This window comes from Watersipora subatra, chromosome 9 (assembly GCF_963576615.1).
Source record: "Watersipora subatra chromosome 9, tzWatSuba1.1, whole genome shotgun sequence".
NCBI classification, from domain to species: domain Eukaryota; kingdom Metazoa; phylum Bryozoa; class Gymnolaemata; order Cheilostomatida; family Watersiporidae; genus Watersipora; species Watersipora subatra.
In genome coordinates, this window is record NC_088716.1 from 44,011,194 (window position 1) to 44,032,305 (window position 21,112).

General features: G+C 34.9%; 2 protein-coding genes across 2 annotated transcripts; one reads left to right on the top strand and one right to left on the bottom strand.

The window, feature by feature from the left end:
- Positions 1 to 839: 839 nt before the first annotated feature.
- Positions 840 to 8,444, bottom strand: LOC137403731 (outer dynein arm-docking complex subunit 1-like). Its single transcript, XM_068089750.1, has 12 exons — positions 8,350 to 8,444; positions 8,004 to 8,118; positions 7,675 to 7,850; positions 7,096 to 7,277; positions 6,115 to 6,296; positions 5,894 to 6,029; positions 4,937 to 5,031; positions 4,263 to 4,434; positions 3,781 to 3,949; positions 2,917 to 3,080; positions 1,256 to 1,373; positions 840 to 1,122 (listed from the first exon to the last, which is right to left on the bottom strand). The coding sequence occupies exons 2-12, from the start codon at positions 8,111 to 8,113 to the stop codon at positions 968 to 970; spliced, it is 1,659 nt and encodes a 552-aa protein (XP_067945851.1). The 5' UTR covers positions 8,114 to 8,118; positions 8,350 to 8,444; the 3' UTR covers positions 840 to 967.
- Positions 8,445 to 8,762: 318 nt separating this feature from the next.
- LOC137403856 (DNA primase small subunit-like) lies at positions 8,763 to 20,443 on the top strand. Its single transcript, XM_068089940.1, has 7 exons — positions 8,763 to 8,922; positions 9,171 to 9,298; positions 12,667 to 12,871; positions 13,884 to 14,025; positions 14,399 to 14,571; positions 16,002 to 16,163; positions 20,072 to 20,443. Exons 1-7 carry the CDS (start codon positions 8,857 to 8,859, stop codon positions 20,276 to 20,278), a joined length of 1,083 nt encoding a protein of 360 aa, XP_067946041.1. The 5' UTR covers positions 8,763 to 8,856; the 3' UTR covers positions 20,279 to 20,443.
- Positions 20,444 to 21,112: the final 669 nt, after the last annotated feature.

Consider the following 21,112-nt stretch of genomic DNA (forward strand, 5'->3'; position numbering starts at 1 on the left):
TCTCCCATATCCCGTATCTATTTGTATCGATACTGTTCCAAATATGTATCTGCTAAATCAGATCATCAAAACAGATCTGTTGCCTTCCCTTTTGAAGCTATCGTTTATTGTTTGCTGATTAGCACCATCACTTCACTATCACCTCACACTAACATTAATGCTAATACTAAATTTCTAGGAATACCATATGTGGTCAGTGCTGTGGTCAGTGCTGCGGTCAAAGCTTCGATATCAGTAACTGTTGCCTACTGATTCATAAAGAGCTGTAATTACAAGGTGTTAGTTTTGCATGACTGGCTTTGTTCACGCAGCTTTCTTGCGCTGATCTCAACGAGTGCTGTGAAACATCTGTCAGGCCACAGCTCAATAAAATCTTATGTTAGCAATTCTAAAAAGCTTCAATTAAGTTGGCTTGCCAGATTAAAATTCCAATAGATTTAAGTTCAATACATCTGTATGTATATACATCTGTATGTATATACAATACATTCATATGTATTTAAATACATATGAATGTATTGTATGTACAAACATTTTTATGTATATACGCGTAAATGTATATACATGTAACTGTATATAGATTTAAATGTAGGCTTATATACATTTACACATAAATATACAGTACATGTACATAGATATAAATATATTTACGTGTAAGTACATGTACCTGCTTATGTATCAACACTATGGAAAAACACCATTCATCACCTGCATCTATAGTGAAGGTTCCGTTATCACTCTTCTTGCAAGATATTTAAGTTAAGAAAATTTAATAGTACGAAAACAACGTATAGATTATGTTTTTATTGTGCTAATTTTAGCATTGTACAGAAATTGTACAAAGATGCAGAATACACAAAGGTTGATAAAATCAATGGCATATAAAATAGATTCTGAAACTCATATCTTGCTGAAAATGTTTTATGCTCTAAGATGTTCGTTCTGTGCAAACCAACAAAACTGGAAACTATTTCTTCTTTTGTGTTTTTTCTCTAGCATTGGAAAGGTCGTATCTAAAGCCTTCCTTCCTCATAGCCGATTCTCGTTTTCTTACAGTCTTAATCACTCGCTGTTGCAGTTCAGATCGAGTCATAGGTCGGGCCTCATCTTCGCTCACCTCATCTGAAAACCATGGTAGAAACTGAAACTAAAGGATTGGAATAACCCAAAATGTCAATTGATCATCTACAATCTAATAAGATCCTTAATCTGGCATATATAATCAAATAATATTAAATGCATGAAGTATGCATACCAGGCTCTGAGTCTAAGTCATCTCCAACAGAAGGTGGCATGATATGAGATGGTGGAGCTGGTGGCTGTGGTCCAACACCTATCAGGCCTGGAGCCTTGGGGTCATACCTGTCATAGTCCTACAAACATGAGAATTTTTCAGAGCTAAAAAAGTGTTGCTACGCTTGTGTTTTTTTTATAAAAGCTTATGCATGCTTCTCAGCAAGGTTGCTCAGTATAGCCGCTGGTGGTAACTTTTTACTTCCTAGCTAGGATCATACGGCTATGTATTATGGCTGATGAAATCTGATTATTTGTTGTAATAAAAGCTTGATGGAACAGTACGACCTCATGGTCACAACTCGGTATGATATGTGCAAAGTATATTATTCAAGTATACTTCATAATATTGCTAGTATATCATAAGTTATTATGCACTGAATATCTCATGTCTGACCCCAAAAATACTTTTATACCTTCCTTCACACCCACGAGACTTCATGACACTAAATATATTATATAGTCACTATACATTTTGATCATATAACTGACTTCTGATACCAAAACCAATTTTTAAATGCAGCTTTGAATTAGTAAAATTCATTTATTTTGATGTTCTAACAAAATTATCTCTAACAAAATTTCAATATTTAAAAAGTATTAAAGCAGTATCAGAAACTTACTTGCTAATAAAATGCTACACTTTCATAAAAAAATGATTGTAATAATATATTATTTCAATCCTCTTTTTCAAATTACAATATTTTATTAATATTCTATTCTTTATTTTGTATTAAAATGGATTTGTATAATTATTTAACACATTTCTTTTCACCTGTCAAATTTGATGTCTGCATTACCTTGGAGCAATCAGAGAGGAAGTGGCATATAGAAAGCCAATCATAAGAATATTGCGATGGAACCTTGACATCGCACACTCTAACCCTTTGCTTAGCCTCACTTGTCACAAAAGTCAACACAACCAAAAAATAAATCAATAAGCGAGCTACTTAAAGTATAATTGCTGTGAAGAAAGGATCACACATAGAAAGCTCTTTGGTCAATGATTAACTTATAGGTTCTAGCTTGGCTGCGTGGGACATACTTTTGTGTAAGATCGTCGAGACAAAGACTTGATATCCTATAAGTTAGTTAGATAATTGTCATAGGCTCTTTGCGGTAAACATAAATGTTTGGTAGGGTACAGATTTTACAGGCGCATACACTGTTAGCACGGATGTCTGTGTACGTATATACAAACACACCGTACATGTGAGCCAAATCAAAGCATACAGATGATATTTTTAAGGGCATTGACAACATTAATACTCAAAAACAAGTTTGACATACTGAATTAACCTTGCCAGTGGAGTTTGCCATATCAGAGTCAGCCTGAAAATCAATGTATAAACCAACAGGCTAAATACAGCTTGCCAAAAATATTTTCAGAGTTGTCCTCCCAATGTGTAGACAACTTTGTAAAGAAATTAGAGTACACCAACTAAAACAATTCACATAATTTTTTGTTCAGAAAGTTAATAACATCCCAATAAAAGCTAAAAACCTCTCAAGCTACCTTACAGATGGTTAGCGACAAGACATTACAACAACTAACTTGCCAGTGAACTTGTGGCATCATCATGCCCACTCAACTTAATAATACCAATTTCAAAGCTGTCTTACCTTGCTTGCTTGGTAATCCTTGACAGATAACAGCTCATTGGTTCTCTGTTCAATTATGCCGAGATACTGAAGCATGTTTTGATCACTAACACCCGCCTGTGCACCGAGCATGTCATCAATTGCACCGCGGTTGCAGTTGATCTTGTTAAAGAGCGAATCCACACCTGTGATAAAAGGTAGTTATGAGCACACAACCGCAGCCATTACTGAATACAGAGTATAGCTAAAAGTTTATGGCATGTTTGCACAAAAACTCTTTTTTTTCATTTCTTACTCTCTAAAGAACATGCAAAACATATAGAGATATACCTAAACTTTTTTCTGTAAGTAATAATTAGTTACAATGAGGACTATTTTGAAATCTATTGTGCAAGCAAAGAAAAGAGAACTCCCTTGAGTATCTTTCTTATAGAAATTTAGAGTTAGATAATGGACCATTATACATCAATTGTTGACCATTATAAAAATCTAACACACAAAAAATCTTTGTTTGACACTATTTTGTTGATTGTATAAGAATTTGGAACAAGATACAAGTAGTTGTGAATAGCTTAAGCTAAAGACTATCTAAACACCCTTTATAGGATATAAAGCATGATAGTTTAAAAAATAAGAACTTCGCTATGTCATGTAACTGCAGAACAAATCATGAAAATCTTTACTCAAAGACTACTAACCACAATTTAAAAGCCCAACTCTTTTGTTATAGCATCTGTTTAAAGGTGTTTTACATTGTACCTTACTGATCATTAAAATTGAGAAATTTACATGCAAATAATATTTTTTGCAAAATTAGTTAATAGCAACTATTAGCTGAAGGTGTTCACAGAATAGAAACAGTAACTTATCAAAATGGCTACTAACCTGCTTTGAGCTGATCTAAGATCTTATTGACTGATCTGACCTTCACCTCATAGTCATCTGCTTCCTTGCTCGCCTTGACTTGTCGGTCTTCCAGCTGCTTGAGTATAACTTTGCGCTGTGCTTCCATCTCCATACCCTGGTCTTTGAAGGCAGCAATTTCATCGTTTATCTGCAGCGAGTCAACTGGCATGCTGAACACAGGGAGTTGTTACCTCTTATAATGATCAGGTGTTGAAGGTAGGACAACTTTCAAAGTTCTTATGATGCTAATTACACAAATAATATTTTCATTTTCAGTCATACAGTTTTTGTGATGTCATAAAACTTAAAGAAGTTTAGCAGAGTGAAGCAATAATTCAAACTTTTAAAAACCAAAAAAAAACCAAAAATTAGATTATTGAACCTTCAGGGTAGGTTTTTTGGACAAAAACTAAAAAAATCGTTCTGTTCTGTTATGGCTTTTAGAGCTTAAGTTGTTTTACCTGCTGTATCTGTTCCTGAAGCAACTCTATTTCATTGTGTTGCTCATTGACATAGTTGAACAAAGCAAAGTTCCTATCTTCAACTTCAATAAACCTTCGAACCAGCAGTTCGACTTCCTCTTCTCCTGTGATTTCTTTAATACGGTCCCAGGCTCGTTCATATGAGTCAACACTGCCATAAAGCACCAAAAAAACAATAATTAAATACTTTAGTTTTATACGCAAAGCTCTGTAATAAATTAAAATATAGTATACAATAAGAATAATAAATGCGCTTGAACGCGTAATATCAATATCGTAATATCAATTGGCAAAGTAGATCAGCGCTGTGATCATTTATGAACCAAATTGGCAGTCAAAATTCACAAACACCAAAAGCTACTAACGTATCATTGGCTAATGCATAAATTGCGCTAAGGTAGTGACTAGCCTAGACACTGATATTAGGTATGCTGTGTGATGCTACAATAGTAGCTGGCCCATGTAGAGATATCAATTTAGCACAAGGAATTATCCTTACTTTCATATTTATTCTTCAAAACAACAAACATCTGATCCAACCTAGGTGTGAGGTGTGAATGTAGTTTGTCCTATAAGAATGCCACAGCAAAATACAAATATTTGCTAGGACGACAAGAGCTGATTGAATCAGGCATAACATTTCAATTTCTCACCTGTCTTCTTGTGTTTCCTTTTTGAGCTCAGCTTCTTTTTGTTCTCTCTGTTCTCTCCATGCTTTCAACTGTGCATCTTCCTGTCTTTCTTGGCCCTAACAATTGTGGATAAAAGTGAGCAAGTGCCACAGCAAGTCGCATAGTTTTGTGTGCTACAACACATTGTTGTATCATTACGTACATTACTAAATAAATGCCAAGTAATAAAATAATCACACAGTTAACTTGAGTAACTTAAGCTAGTAACTAAAGCTAGTTTAAATCTTTACTATAATAAGAGCTGGTAAGCCAGTTTGAGGTTATGCATCATGACGTTACGCATCACGATCTCTCACGCAATCATGCTAGTAGTAACAGATAGTATTTTCACAAGCGCTGCACAAGTATATGAACAATTACTCCATAGTATGGCAGTGACAACCTAGTATAGTGATTAGCTCGTGTGTTTGCAGAACTGGTGGTTTTGGGTTCAATACCAGTGCAAAGAGAATTTTTGGTTCATAGATTTTTATTGCTATAACAAGACAGACAGATAATAGACGACAGACAAATGCTAAGATCTATATATGTAGAAGATAATGTTTTAACAGACACCTGGTTATACAAGCCGCGAGTGTCAAAGTCTCACTGCTTCAAATATTGCAAATTACTTTTTGTTCACAGTTTACTAGCTGTACTACTCTGAGTTGCTCAGGTAATAAAAAAGTCTTTGCACAGCAAATTGATCTGTATTTAATATATAACAACATTTTCCATTCTAACTTTCAAACTACATATCATGAGAAAATGAAAAAATGTAGTTGAAATAAATTAAGAGAGAAAATAAAAACAACTGTAAAGTTTTCAAACTTAGTCAAACAACCGTAACTTTCAAACTTAATAACACGAAAAAAATGTTTTGTTAAAAGTACAACTAGTTTTACCCACTTTACATAAGATTCGATTAATTAAACTAACCTTTATGCCCATAAATTCCTTGAGTTTTCTGTCATGATCCAATATCCTGACCAGCTCCTTCATTTCAGCATTGTGTTGCTGAAGGTCCTTATCTGCTCTCTCTTTCAGCAGAATCATCTTAGCCTGAGCTTCATCACTGGACACAAAGATTAATGCAGTTTTACCATTTACAGATACATAAGTAGAAACACGGTCTGTAAAAAATAATCGGAAATACCAACCGAGTGTCATAGGAGATTGTTGATTGGTCGATTTCTTCCGCAATCTGTCGCCTTAGAGAAGTTAGTTCTTTGTCAAGCTTTTTGTGCATTCCTTCAAATCTTTTTCTTTCTACCCTCAGGCTGTCTATTTCCTGTCTGAGGTCAGCATTTCCAGTTAGCATTGAGTTAAACTTCTTCAAACTCTACAATAGTTTGAATAGCCCCGATGCATTCAATTAAATATAATCTTACACCAAACTTGTGTCATTGGTACCCATCTTTACTCATTACCTTATACCAGACACCTTGCCAATTTACATTAAAGAGCAGCACTATGCAAAAAGAGCTTTTATTTCAATACACAACTTACGGTATTTTACTTTACTATTTTTTATTGCTTTTTTTGTCTTATGTTCTAATTTGCTTTAAATAAATTTTTATCTATTTATATTACTCACGTTTATTACAAATGACAGCTTGTTTACACATGAGACCAAAATATATAACCCAGTATACATATTCAAAGTTTTGTAATTTCAATTATTTTTAATATTTTCTAATAATTACATGCATTTAATGAGTGTTTAAGTTTTTGTCTAAATAAAGCATTGGTTTACATATTAAAGTACTTGAACTAGTGAAAGTTTTTCTTCTTTTTTATATAATCTATGGATTCTATGCATTGAAATTGACAGAAATGTATCAGACTAAGTAGAGTCAGAAAGTTGTTACCTAAAGATTATCTTATCTTAGAGTTATTTTATCTTAGATTAATAGTCTCTTACATGAGCTCAACAGAAAAACACTAGTTACAAAATGAAATGCCTCAAGTCTTAAATACATTCAGTTAAACAAACTAGCTTTTAATGATCTACTCTTAAAATAAATTTATTTAATTTAGTTAAAATTAAAAAAACTTCATAAAGCTAGTAGCAAACTAGCAACTAATAATTAAGTATTTTAGTTTAAACCCAAACAAAGAGTTAAAAATAAAGGACTAACTTTGTCCAGCCTGTTCTCTAGTGTCCTGATTTCCTTCTGAGTTTTAGCGGTGTGTGCGGCGGACATATGTACACCTCCCATCATCTTGTGCTGTTCTTTGATTTTCTTTTCCCATTCCTTTTGTTCAGCAGTCAGTTTTTCTATTATATTTCTCTCTTCTTCAATCTCTCTATCTTTTTCATCTTAAAACAAAGAGAAAACTGTAAGCAAACTTTATCAAACCAAATTATTACAACTACTCATGCCAAAACAGCTATGTGCTCTGCTCTTTCAGCTAGTCATGGGGTTTTGTACTAGTTGGTCTATAAACAACAATTTACTTTACTCACAAAGTTTGTGGTTTAAAATTTGTGTTTTACAATCTAGTTTGTTAATGCTTAGGTAATATTCGACACTGGTCACTAGGTAATGCTACTAAAGTAATGTCACTTGCCACGGTGTTCTGGTTCTTATAAAACATTAAAAATAGTGAGTAATATTGCAAGTTAGCTTTTTTGTACCCATTTAAGGTGTTGAATGTAATTAACTAAACAAACTAATGACATATCAAACAGCTTAGAAGAGTTTAAATAAACATACCTCGAGCTTCAACAATAGCCTTCAGTTTGTCGGCATTGCCTTCATCGGCTACCTGATTCGATCGGCTTTCAGCTAGTCGTAAATCTTTGTGCAATTCTTTTTTTTCTCCTTCAAGTTGGTCAATTTCATTTTTTTGCTTCCGAATGAGGTTTTGGGTTTCTTGTGTATAAGCTTCTCTATTAACACAAATATGATACAAAATCCTTGCCAACCTAGCTGTTGATATATTTAAATAGCATACACGTATATGCATTGTTTCAAAAAACACTATTGCTTTAAAATCATGCATTCAAAGTTATTAAAAAACGGAGAAACAAAAGGTCCACTACCTGTCTCCTTCCATAATCCTTAGTTGACGTGACAGCTTCTGCATTTCCAGCTCTGCCAATCCCTCCTCAGCATCACTGTTATCTGACTCGGGGCTTCTTGCTCGAGGCATTTTGACTGCAAGATATGTTGCATGTAACAAATAAATAGATAAGTTATAAACTATCCTACAGCTTTTATATATAGCTTCAACCTAAATAATGAGAAACGGCATGATAGTCATTATCAGTGTAGGGGACGACCACGACCACAATGCTTTAGACTCCCATTCACTTTTTTATAGTTTTAAGCATTTATTTAGGTTTAACATAATTGTTTTTGTAAAATATACCTGCAGAGCTTACTTACTGTACTTCTGGTTTTGTGGTCAGGGATTGTGTAATACAATGTCCAACTGGCTACTTGACGAGCAAAATAGGCGAATATCAAATGTGAAGCTGTTGTGGTAGTTGCCCAGCGACATGTAACCGCTTTTAAAATATGATCACAACAGTGTGCGCGTGTTGAAATATATGTATTAAAATTTGACATATAATTTAAAATGCAAAATAAAACAAAAAATTTTCAATAAATAATTTGCAATATTATCTCCGTTATATCATCATAGCCGCTAAACTAATAGCGGGAAATACCAAGCTGGACATCATGGCTGATAGCGCGAAAGCCGTTTGGGATTCGTCTCTAATCGCTGAGTTGCTACCAATTTACTACAAGAAATTATTTCCTTTTACTCAATATTACCGTTGGCTGCGGTACAAGGACTCAGGTTCAAATTATTTTCGGAACAGAGAGTTTTCATTTACTTTACAAGATGATGTTTACCTAAGATTTAGAAGTTATGCCGACCAAGCTGAAATGGAAAAGGATATCAAAACCAAGTGTCCACATAAAATTGATCTTGGTGCTGTATACACTTGCTCTGTAAGTATGGGTACTTTTGGTATTATGTTAGTCATTTTGGTTGTCTTTACGTTGGTACGGTTGTAATTGTATTTTAACTTCCGTCTGCATATATGGCATTAATTAAGCAGAAGCCTATTTTATCCCGAGTACACTAGTTTATGTTTAATAACTTGATGTGGTTTAGTATGCCTGTATATATTTGTTTATATCGCCAGGTTTAACTAAACATGTGATCAGCTGCTCCGTTTTGATTTTGCTATTTGAAGCCCAAGATGAGAGACATGGTGCGGGCTGGAGAGTTCGTAGCTCAGTACAAGGAATTGGTGTTTGATATAGATATGACAGACTATGATGACGTGAGGACTTGTTGTTCTGGAGCCAGTATCTGCCTTAAGTTAGTTTATACTTGATATCTGTAAGATAGGGGCTGTAAGATTTATTTGCAATGTTAAAGGTCGCGATATTGGTATAACTGGCTTAATTAAAGACATGAACCTGGAGACGTTAGAGGAACGTAGAACCAACTTGCGTAAATGTTTGTTATATAAAATGATCAGAGACGCCTGTTCCGAGTCTCCAGGAGCAATATCACACAAGTTTCCTGAGCTTTTTAGTAAAAATAAAAATGAAGATCATTGTACCACTAGAAGTCAGCGTGCCTCGCAGCCCATGAATTTAACCGCAAATAACAACAAGTACCATAATAGCTTCCTTCCGAGAACTATACGAGATATGAAACTCGGAGATATATATGTCATACAATAAGCTTTTTTATTTTTTGTTTTTGAGGTTGTAATTTTAGTCTATACTTTTGATTGTACAAACTTGAGGCCTGCACAATATATTCATATGAATATCTGCAGGATCTATTTATACCGATACCGATACCGATATCCATCAGTACATTTCAACCCTTTCTCGTACACTTTTATGCAACATGTACCAATGCTGAATTTTTTTATCATTTGTAGTGGATAGATGTGACTCATCAATTCAAAAGTTACTTGTACATATAATGATATAACCATATGCTTGCGCTGTTTTTGTGAAAGTTTAGTTGGTGAATACCATCATACAACAGTCCCATTTTATTTACTTTAGCGTATTAAATTAAACTAAAATTTGATAAATTTTGCTTTCAAAAAACTCTGCTTCATGTTGTATTTTATTTCTTCTATTTGCACGGTAATTGTTGTAATAGTAATATAACAAAATAGAAAGTACGAAAAATCTCGGTATACAAACTTGATTCATTCCAATGTTTCCTTTGTATGTTGAAACCGCCAGAGCAAATACTTTAATGGATGTGTTACGTTTAATCTGTTCTAGAGCCACTCAAAATATTTTATGTAGTTATATAAAATGTTATAACAAAAACATTTCAAGTACCAAATTTTAAAATGCAGAAAAACCAAATTGTTAAAAAATTTAACCTCGGGTTATGGCATCCCTGTTATATACAGTTTTCGCCATACTATGTAAAACATGTTTTTTCGTCCTCGCCATGCGATTTGTTTTTGCCATATCAACAAAAATTTATCTCTAAGTTCAAATTTGGCAGTCAGTGTGCTGAATACGTTGAAAAAATGAAGATGCCGCTATGCTATTCGCCTAGAACACATTTCCCTTCCAGAACCCATGAAAGATGCTCTCTCTCTCTCAGTTTAGCATTCTTCGTGTTTCATAAATGTTTGATGTTTGAGTGAAACGAAAATTAGTGAAAGTTTAGTGGGTATTTTAGTGTTTAGTATAATATTTAGTATGACCTTCAATTTATTATACGTATGTAACTACATATATAACTTTAATTTGTTAGTCATGGATCCTAAGATTGACATTCGAGGAAGAATTAAGAAAGTGAATGTCATTGCAACGAAGCTATAGTTACTTGGTTACCTATAAGTTAATTATACAGTACATTACGTATATAAAATCTTACACTTTTTACAAAGAGGTGTGTGTTTGCATTACATAATTACTATAGGTTTCTATACCCCTTTATCTGACATTTTTCCCTCATGATGCCAACACCGGAATGAATTAATTGATTTCATATGGGTGGCGGGAGGGGGGGGAGTGGGGGAGGGGTGCACCGTAGTATTGCTTGATCGCAGAAAGATGTGAAAAGTGTAAGCTGGGTGATAAATATGTTCCGATGTAGCAGTGGCGGTAGAAACACAACTTAGCCTGTACACGTGAGTGTTTGATTTTTAGATTTTTTTAATGTTTTGTGATATTCATTAGCCTCACTGAGAAACTTCAAAAGTCGTATGCTGTAAAACTTAATCTGCATCCCAAAAAGTTCCCTGAATTTGGTTTTGTAAGCGGTGCCCTATTGAGCTTAAATATTAGAGTGACTTATAGTATGCACTCCAATAGGTGCATTCACTACGAGTATGTACAGGTGATCTAAAACAAAGGTATACACAGCTAGTCTATTTGTTAGTGTCATATGACCTCGGAGAAGCTTATGCATGTACATGATAATCGGGACTTGTTTTCAGGACTAGTGTTTATCTAAAACTTAGAGGCACCTACAGAGCAAAAAATTTACTAGTATACATCCACAGAATTAAAATATTAGTTTCACCACGTAGCTTAACCTGAAAACTGGACTAAACCAGCTTACTCATCAGGCTGGTATAAAAAAAAAACTGCCACAATGAGTTTATATGATCAAAATGATTCGCCCATGCAGCCTTTGAGAAACAAGCTATTTCCGCAATGTAACAATGTTTGTTTACAGAATCTAATTTGGATACTAAGAGGTTACTAGGCTACCAGTGCACAACTTTTGTCAAATTTATGCAGACTCCCTTCCTTTATGTCGCTATTTATTATTTATACGACTATAGCAGAATGCCCTGCATTGTACAGGTAATAAAAACAGCTTGTAAACATTACCTTGTGTCTGCACTACCTGTAACTGTTTGTAAGCTGTTTTGTTACCCGTGCAATGCTGGGCATTCACCTAGTCAGGTGTGAGCCGTGCTCGTTACATGTGACGCAACGTTGTTATACATATTTTAACTGATGTAATAAATGTCTACGTATATAAATCTCAAAGTTTGTGTGCGTGTCGGTTTGTCCAGCTATAGCTATCAAAGTATTGGAATGATTTGATCTTTTGGAACCTCCTGTTCGCCAGACGATACACTAAACCATTCAGCTACATGAGATTGATTGATTGGGCGATATGAGTGAATATCTGGGTAAAAATAGCGCTATGCGTTACGCAAAGTGATTAAAGCTTGCTCTCACGGCTCTTATTAGTAAGTTACTAGCTTACTCAAATTAGCCATTGGCAATGTGTCAGGCTAATGGCAAGTGACACGCAAATACATTACATGCCACTGTTTTATTAGCTGTTTTTTAATACCCGTGGCGGGCATTCTGCTAGTCTTCAATATTGTTGATCTTCATGCGTAGTTGAATGCAGTCTAATGGGTAAGCTCGATGCCTCAAGACCACTATGCCATCGAACCGGCTGCATAGTGGATTTGTCATCACTAAAGCTTTATTGCTATAACTGGGCAGACAAACGTAATGGCTCGCATGATAACAAGGGTTTTACATTATTCACTTCAATTTTGCATCACGTGTTGAAAAATTTGTATTTTGATGTAATCACAAGTGGATGGTTGCCTGTATAAACATCAACTTGTGACTTCTGCAAAAAAAGACATCCCTTGTCACTCAAATTTCCTAATGTTATAGTCTATCTGATATACTCAGAAAACCAATTGTTGACACATCTTACAGGTGCTGGCCGCTGATGACAATGGCTATGAGAATCATCCATAGAGCACTCACAGAAGACTTTGGTTTCAAGCATTTGCTTTGGGTGTACTCTGGTCGGAGAGGAGTCCACTGCTGGGTGTGCGATGAGAGAGCCCGTAAGCTAGGTGCAGCCGCACGAGGAGCCGTAGCCGAGTATCTCAGTCTTGTTAAGGGCGGAAACAATACGGTTAGTAATAAATTTATGAGTTATTGTCTCTAAGTTGTTCTTTTCATTTTTGTTCATTTTCCTACTTCAAATCTTACTGTTTTCTGGTCATGTAATCTTATCCTTTTTTATTAGCCTCGTACACATACAATTCACAACACAGCAAAGAAGACGTACATGCGATGCTCAAAGCGTTTGTGGAATTGGTGATTTGGATTACATACACCTGTAGAGTGTCTCGCTTATTCATGCTTGTTTAAAGCGTTCGCACCAGCCAATTTGGAAACCAAGTTTTTGTGGCCGATCTTTAAACGATTTTATAAGAACCATCGTCCAGATTTCTTTTGTAGGCTGACAGTGGGCGATTTTGTCACATTTGGGTATTATAATTTTAGCTGATGTATTTTTAATGAGTCATGCTTTACATTTTTAGACTGTTTGCTACGGATGTTCCTCATGGACATTTTAACATGTTTACTAATTATTTAGTACTGCACAGCTTATTACTAATAATGGATAATTATAGGCAGCGATCTTTGGCTAACATAATATGCTTCAGCTATTATAGGAACTATAAGCTATTATAATTGAAGCAGAGACTTAAATTATTATACCGTTGCTATAATAGTTCAACCTGAGCAATAATTCTGTTGATAGCTCCCTTCAGGGGTGTAATCAACAGAATTATTACTTGTTTTTGTCATAGCTTCACTCGCATGCACGAATGTGCAGACAAATATGGCGTTCACTTTCAATGACAATTATTGACTCGCCATGAAAGTGATTTCATTGGCTACTCAAATTGAAAATCGGCCAGCGATTTCTCTTGGTACAAAATCGGTATCGGGTTCATTTGCTCTGTTCACACAATGCGATTCTCAGTCAGTGGAGAAATCGGGTGATGTGAGCGCAGCTTTGCTTATATAGTCATAGTCTGTGAACATCTAATATGCATACAGAATAAGCCATCGAGCTTTCATCATAATTCACCTTCAGTCATAACATTTATCAGATGCTGTTCTTGTTATTGTAGAAAAAGAAAGTTGTGCTCAAGTATAACAATGTGCATCCATCGGTTCGCAAGTCACTCCAGATTATTTCTGAGTATTTTGAAGATTACGTTACAAAAAAGCAAGATTTGTTGTCAACACCAGAGAAGTTTGAAACTATCAAAGGTAGATTGTTCACTTTTGACAGTTGCAACATTTTTCTAATCACTGTTTACATGACCTAGTACACTATATAGCAGGTATAATCACTGTTTACATAGACCTAGTACACTATATAGCAGGTATAATCACTGTTTACATAGACCTAGTACACTATATAGCAGGTATAATCACTGTTTACATAGACCTAGTACATTATATAGCAGGTGTAATCACTGATTATATATACCTAGTACACTATATAGCAGGTATAATCACTGTTTACATAGACCTAGTACATTATATAGCAGGTGTAATCACTGATTATATATACCTAGTACGCTATATAGCAGGCGTAATAATCACTGATTATATATACACCTAGTGCACTATATTTTAGGCTTGATCACTGATGATAAAACCCTCAAGTGTCTCAAGCAGTTGGCCGACACTGATAAACTGGGCGAAACAACTGTGCAGAGATGGGCCGGTCTTAAAGCAGCCTTCCTGTCTAGCATGAGTGAGGAGGGAGCCAAGTGTCTGGATGCTGAGCTATATGAAATGCCGCATAACGTAGGTTTCCCTCAGGATGTACTGTTACAGCGTGGGGTTTTACATGACTGTGAGGGTTCTTTGAATAGGTGAATGTTGGGTGCACCAAGCTGTTTTGTCCATGTTACAAATTACATATTTGGTATTTCTGCTTACAGGTTGTCAAATGTTTCTTTTTTAATATTTTTACTTGATTTCAAACTGTTGAAGCTATGCATAAATTAATTACAGTGCACCCTCAGGATACAATTTTCATCCGTTCTAGGGTTGCCATCATACGGTGAAAAAATCGTATTTAGGGGTATAGAAACCATGGTAATTATATAATGTGAACATCCCCTGGTGAAAATCGTCAAAATTTTCTATAGAAGTGCTGGACATATTGAAAATTATTAACAAAATAATGTGTTAACATTAGTAACTATAGTTACATACAGTAACATACAGTAACTTTATTGTATTTAGTGGTTATGATCTGCAACAAAATATCACATTATAATGTACTGCAGTATATACAGTAAGGAGTTCTTACCTTCGAGCCAAACGTACATATAACATAAATATTGAATTCACCTCAAATAAGTTTAGCTTACTAAACACACACACTTGAAGCTACGTTTTAGCATGTATTTTTAACTACATGTCTTTTACTGAATTTTAACTTGTTATCACTACAATTTTATCATTTGTCAGTTTCTGTCTTCGCTTTCACTATAACATTTAGCGGACCTGTTTAAAACTTTTTTCAACCTAATTTGGCAAAAAAGCCCTAATGATGCTGTTTTCGTAATGAAGTAGACGTTTATTAGTAGGTTAAGAGATAGTTGTCTGACCTTCTGTTTGAGGGGTCGCAACTCCAACTTTGCTACTGGTTTTAAAGGGAAAATATCACATTAGTATTACACACAAGAATTGCTGAATTAAGAGAAATCAGTCATTGTATCTCTTTCAGGCGTTGTGAGCATTCTTTCGACAAACAGCATTTCGGTGTCTTTGTTATTTTGGCGTACGTAATAAGTACACCGACTGCCAAATTTGAACTCGGGCGAATATTTCGTTGAATTTGTATGGTAAAATAAGATTCGTATGGTGAGGTGAAAAAATCCTCATGTTCCAGTTCGTAAGTGAAAAAAATCATGTCAGGGTAATCTTATCTTGAATGTTCACTGTACTAATATTTGTGTGATGATGGTGAAACTTTTTGTTTCCAATTGTTTATTATTGTTCATTAGTCTTTTGAGCAGCTGCAGATGTAATTCTGTGGCTAACGTTTTTGTTAAAGGTGTACTGCTTCCTGTATATTCTTACAGTATTGTACTGCTTCATGTATATTCTTTGAACAAGAAGAGGTACTATATATGGACATGTTTGTGCAGTTTAATCTGAAATGTTTAAAGCTTTATCAGTTTAAAGCTGAAATCTCTAAAATTGCGCTTTAAAATTTGTTCCAGATGAAAGAGATCATGCTGCAGTACGCCTATCCTCGACTTGATGTGAATGTATCTACTGGTGTTAACCATCTTCTCAAAAGTCCTTTTTGTATTCACCCAAAGACCGGACGTGTCTGTGTTCCAATTGATATCAACAAGGTGGAGAAATTTGATCCATTTCAGGTGAGTCGGTAATTCTCATTATAATATTGTATTCGTGGCATCAATTTAGGTCTTCTACTCCATTGTTCACAGCCACTCCACTATTCATAGCCTCTCCTTGGATTTGTCCTCTCCTTGTACTACAAAGTTTTTATGTGTACTAGTACATTGGCAGTCTGGTACGCAGTGAGAGAGTACTGTGTGTAATAACTATGTGCACATTTATTCTCAAATACAACAAGTCGGTTGAGTCGCCTAGATAGTAGCATGCCTTGCTCATAAGCCTAATGTTTGAGTTCGAATCCCATGTGGTCAAATCTTTTTTCCACCAACTCGTAACTTTAGACTGATGGACAAGGCTCTTATTATAGTAAAAAATTTTAATTATGTGTCTTATAATTAGCAAGACTGAAATATAAAGTAAGATGAATGCAGTGAAGTGAATACTGGGGAACCAATGCCTCTCACAGTAGGCTTTTCGAAGGTTCATCAACCGTGAGAGCTTTATTGTCAGTATGACTGTATGCGAGGCAGCTGCTAACCTGGGTAACAGATACTGTATAGCGGCAACAAAAGCCATTGGGTCTGGTTTTTAGCTTTCAGTTGCACCTTGTATGTATGTTGCTGCTTTTGTTTGTTGTAATGCTATGTTTTGGAGAAATATAGTATTGAAGAATATTTGTTAAAGTTTTAAATAATCATAGAATAAAAGTCCTATAGTATATTCATAATATAATAAATCTTTTTAATAGCATTGAAACCTATAAGGGTTGGCTCTACAATATGTAGATTGCATTCTTGTCTTCTTTTGCAAATTAATTTTTCTTTTTCCTTATTCAAATAAACTATCCATCAATAATTCATAGAGTTGGTGCAAATCCTATTTCGGTCTTCCCAAGTTCCAAAAATCTAGTGTCGACTTTGATTTAATCTTTTATGGTAAATTTTTAAATATACATTTCTGCATAGACGTATTTTTCAAAGTTTTACCATCGCTAGATTTGTCAGATTCTATGTTAGTATGATAAACTTTCATAAAACTTGTTCAACACTATTATGTTATTCGCTGACCAGAAACCCGTCCATAATAAGCTGAAGTAGGCTCTTGCAGACTTTCATAGTAGTTCATAGTAGTTCAGCAGGTCTTCAGGAATGAAGGAGTTGCGACACACTGGCTGACTCTTCTCAATATCATGGAGACTCCGAACATTAATAAAAATCACAGGATAATTTCTAATTACTGATCTTTTTTACTTTACACAAATAATTTTGACATGACCAGATACGATCGATATTCATAACGATTCATGACCAGATATGATATTTCAATAATTATATTTAAGCCCTGCGTTGCCCAGGATCTCTTTCTTTCTTAATCAGATAGTCTGCTGGTGGATGTTTAAGAGGGTGTTTCTCAGGAACCAGACAGAGTTTTTGAAGTAAATATTTTTGCAACCTGGCAAAAGGCACGAAGCTTGTCTGCGAAGTTTAAAATAAAATAGGCTAAAAAGGAAGAATATGCAGTGTTCACTAAGGCTAGTATACACACAAGGATATAGTAGCATTTATCAATATTTAATACCGTGGCAATACAAGATTAATGCAATAACTTCAACTTAAAGCTTGTTTTCATGAAGTTTTGAAATATATAATAATAAAAGTATATTCATAGAAAATACAATATATTTACTGTATTAAATGTATCAAAACAAATATTCAATACAGTACACCCTAGGGATACGATGTTGATCCGGTCCAGGGTTGCCATCATATGGTGAAAAATTTGTATGTAGGTGTATGAGACCATTGTAATTATTCAATGCGAACATCCCCTGGTAAAAATCGTCGAAATTTTATATTAATGTGTACATATTTGAAATTAATAACGAAATAGTTTGTTAACTTTAGTAACTATAGTCACCTACCGTAACTGTATTGTATTTAGTGTATTTTAATGGTTATGATCTACAATAAAATGCAACATTATGATGTGCGTATCAAATGCAGTACGTATGGTAAGGAGTTCTACTTTCAAGACATCTCAAATAAGTTTAGCTTACTAAACTCACATTTAAAACTAAAAATTAGTTTTCATGTGTTAGCATGTATTTTTAACTATTTTACTGAATTTCAACTTTTTATCACTAAAATTTTATCACTCATCAGTTTTTCTTCACTTTCACTATAACATGTCTGGTTAAAACCTTTTTCTACCTAATTCGACAAGGAAGACCGAGCGATGCAGTTATGGGAAGTGGCCTCTCGCGCACTTGACCATCTAATGGCCACCTAAATGAAAAAATGAAATTTTACTTACTGTACAGGGCGTACATACCTTTGGAGTAACGTGACTTGAGCTGGTACGTGTAGCCAACAGAGAGGAGGCAAAGACGTATCAATGCTAATTATGTTACTGTACACTTGAAAATAAATTTAATATGTAATGAAATGGAATTTTTAAGCAGTTTAAAAAAGTTGTCTAATCATGTCGAAGGGATTGCAACTCCAATTTTTCTACTGGTTTAATAAATTGTTTACCACTTTTACGTCTTGAAAAGCAGAAGTGGCCAGGAAGGCACAGCTTTTTTTTTGGTGCAGAGAGTGATCTAAAAAAACAAGCTTGCTTGGTGCAATGTAGAAGATAGCCTATTGATCACTTATTGAGGATGGTTAATGCTGGTGCAATGCAGAAAATTGCTAGCTAAAAGGATTCCAAGAAGGTTGGAGTTTGTCTTGTATGAAATGTGCACAAGAATCAATGTAACAGTACATATGGAAGTTTTCTACGCATTTATACCCCATAGAGGGCAGGGCTTTAGCAAGTTCTAGAAGGTAATGGGGTTGTGTCAATTGTCCTGAGTAGCTAGTTATATGTGAGTTACATACATACGATGATTTGTATTTACGTAGTAAACAACAAGCCTTCCTCCAAAGACATGATTAAACAGGAAAATAAAACATAAAATGAAATGAATAAAACATGAAATAAATAAAACATGAAATGAATAAAACATGAAAAACATGCCACACAAGGAAGATAAATAATGATATATATTATACATGCATTGTACTGTAATATTCACATCAGTGAATTGAACACCTGAAATTAAAAATTATTTTTAAAACACTCAATCTAATAGCACTTCTAGCTTTTTTGTTAGATTCACTCTTATCATCTGAGCTTTTCGACTCTTCGTTTGAATACAAATCTATCCAATGAGGGCTGTTTCAGACGACTCTTCAAAATTTCCCTAAAACAGCTCATGCATATTTCATTAACATTGTCCATAACACCGTCTGTGAGAACCTTTACTGGATGTTTATTTTCAATGAACCTAGTACGGTTTTCATACCAACTTATAGCTTCTTTGACTTCTGTCAATATAGGATTTTCTGTCACTTCTACTTCCTCGTCGCCACTAAAGTGTTGCTCCTCTTGAGTGCTGATCTCATGCATGGCCTCGAACTCCTTCAACTCGTCAGCTCCTCTTTGTGCTTGCTTTAATGGATTTCCTGTTTTAATAATAAATGCAATTGTTGATTGGAAACCATATTCCTTGGCAATATTGGCAACCATATTCCTCGGCAATATTAACGATATGGGCTAAAAAGTCGGTCATCATGTCTCTTCTAAACGTTATGAAAATGTTTTCGACGAACCACATTTCGGCATCTTTGTTATTTCGACATACATGTATGTAATAAGCACACTGACTGCCAAATTTGAACTCGGGCGAAAATTTTCTTGAATTCATATGGTGAAATAAAATTTGTATGATAAGGTGAAAACCTCACGATGTTCAACTTCGTAAGGCGAAAATCGTATATCAGGGTAATCGTATCCCGAGGGTGTACTGTACCAACTCCGATGGTATCACTAAAGTGGTCATTAAGCGCATGATGTCATCTCATCTGTCAATTTCTTACAGGTACCAACACTTCATGAGCTGACAGAAGAGCTCGCTCACTGGAAGGGAGAAGCAAATCTCCACAATTACAAGAAAACTAGCCTGAGATCATACATAGCGACATTTGACAGATTTCTGAAAGGATTAACCAATGACCCAGTGTCCGATATCAAACATGAAAAGATGGACACATCAGAATCTATTCATGCTGCTGTCAAAAGCTTTTAAGTCAATTTCATCAACAATCTATTTATTTCTTGGTTAGGTTTTATAAACTATAGAAATACTTTTTTATTCATGTAAATTTAATCACGATGATAAGATAAGGATATAGCTGTCTTTTCAACGTGTTTATAACTAAAATGATGATAGTGGATATTGCTGCCACGTGAATGCCCTATGTAACGATGTTCATATGTGTAATAGAAGTAAACGATGTTGTATTTTATAAGACGCTTCATTGTTTTTAGGATAATTGTATTATTCTAATAAGGTTTCATTTTGTGTGTGAAGGCAAAAGAGAATTGCATTCTGCTAGCTAATAGGAGTATTCTACTGTAAGCAGCTCCCTCGTGATGATCTTATCCAGTTGCTCAGTTTAGACAAGGAAGCAGTTGTGGTGGAGTGGTCAGCACTCTCGACAACCAGGGGCAGGTCAGTAGAGCAAATGTCACTTTGGGAAGTCAGGAAGGACCTCTGGTTTCAAAGCACTTCTTAGCTAAGAGAGACGACCCCGACAGGAAACCTTAACTGTTAGATAATTTGCAGGTACTTACCTAAAACAACACTAGAATAAGACATTCCATAGGGTGCTCAGTATTGTAGTAACAGCTTAGCCTCAGCTTCTACAGCTTTGAAATATCACCATTGACCTTGACTCCCAGTAGTGTCTCACCATGGACATTATTATGCTAGACTTGGCAATATGATTACTCGCTAGTAGCTAAGACAACCAATCCTAGAAAAACTCATGAAATAGATTCTGCAAATGAAACTAGTTGAACTAAATTTTTGATTATGATTACCTGAAAACTCAGTTTAACGCAGCTATCTGTCCGTCTT

Excerpts from the sequence above, each read along its gene's own strand:
- LOC137403731 (XM_068089750.1), bottom strand. The coding sequence starts at position 8,113 with ATGCCTCGAGCAAGAAGCCCCGAGTCAGATAACAGTGATGCTGAGGAG. Across the intron at positions 7,278-7,674 it reads GGCTATTGTTGAAGCTCGAG|ATGAAAAAGATAGAGAGATT; the intron begins GTATGTTTATTT and ends CTTTGTTTTAAG. Across the intron at positions 5,032-5,893 it reads AGGAATTTATGGGCATAAAG|GGCCAAGAAAGACAGGAAGA; the intron begins GTTAGTTTAATT and ends CACAATTGTTAG.
- LOC137403856 (XM_068089940.1), top strand. The coding sequence starts at position 8,857 with ATGGAAAAGGATATCAAAACCAAGTGTCCACATAAAATTGATCTTGGT. Across the intron at positions 8,923-9,170 it reads GTGCTGTATACACTTGCTCT|CCCAAGATGAGAGACATGGT; the intron begins GTAAGTATGGGT and ends TGCTATTTGAAG. Across the intron at positions 9,299-12,666 it reads GGAGCCAGTATCTGCCTTAA|GTGCTGGCCGCTGATGACAA; the intron begins GTTAGTTTATAC and ends CACATCTTACAG.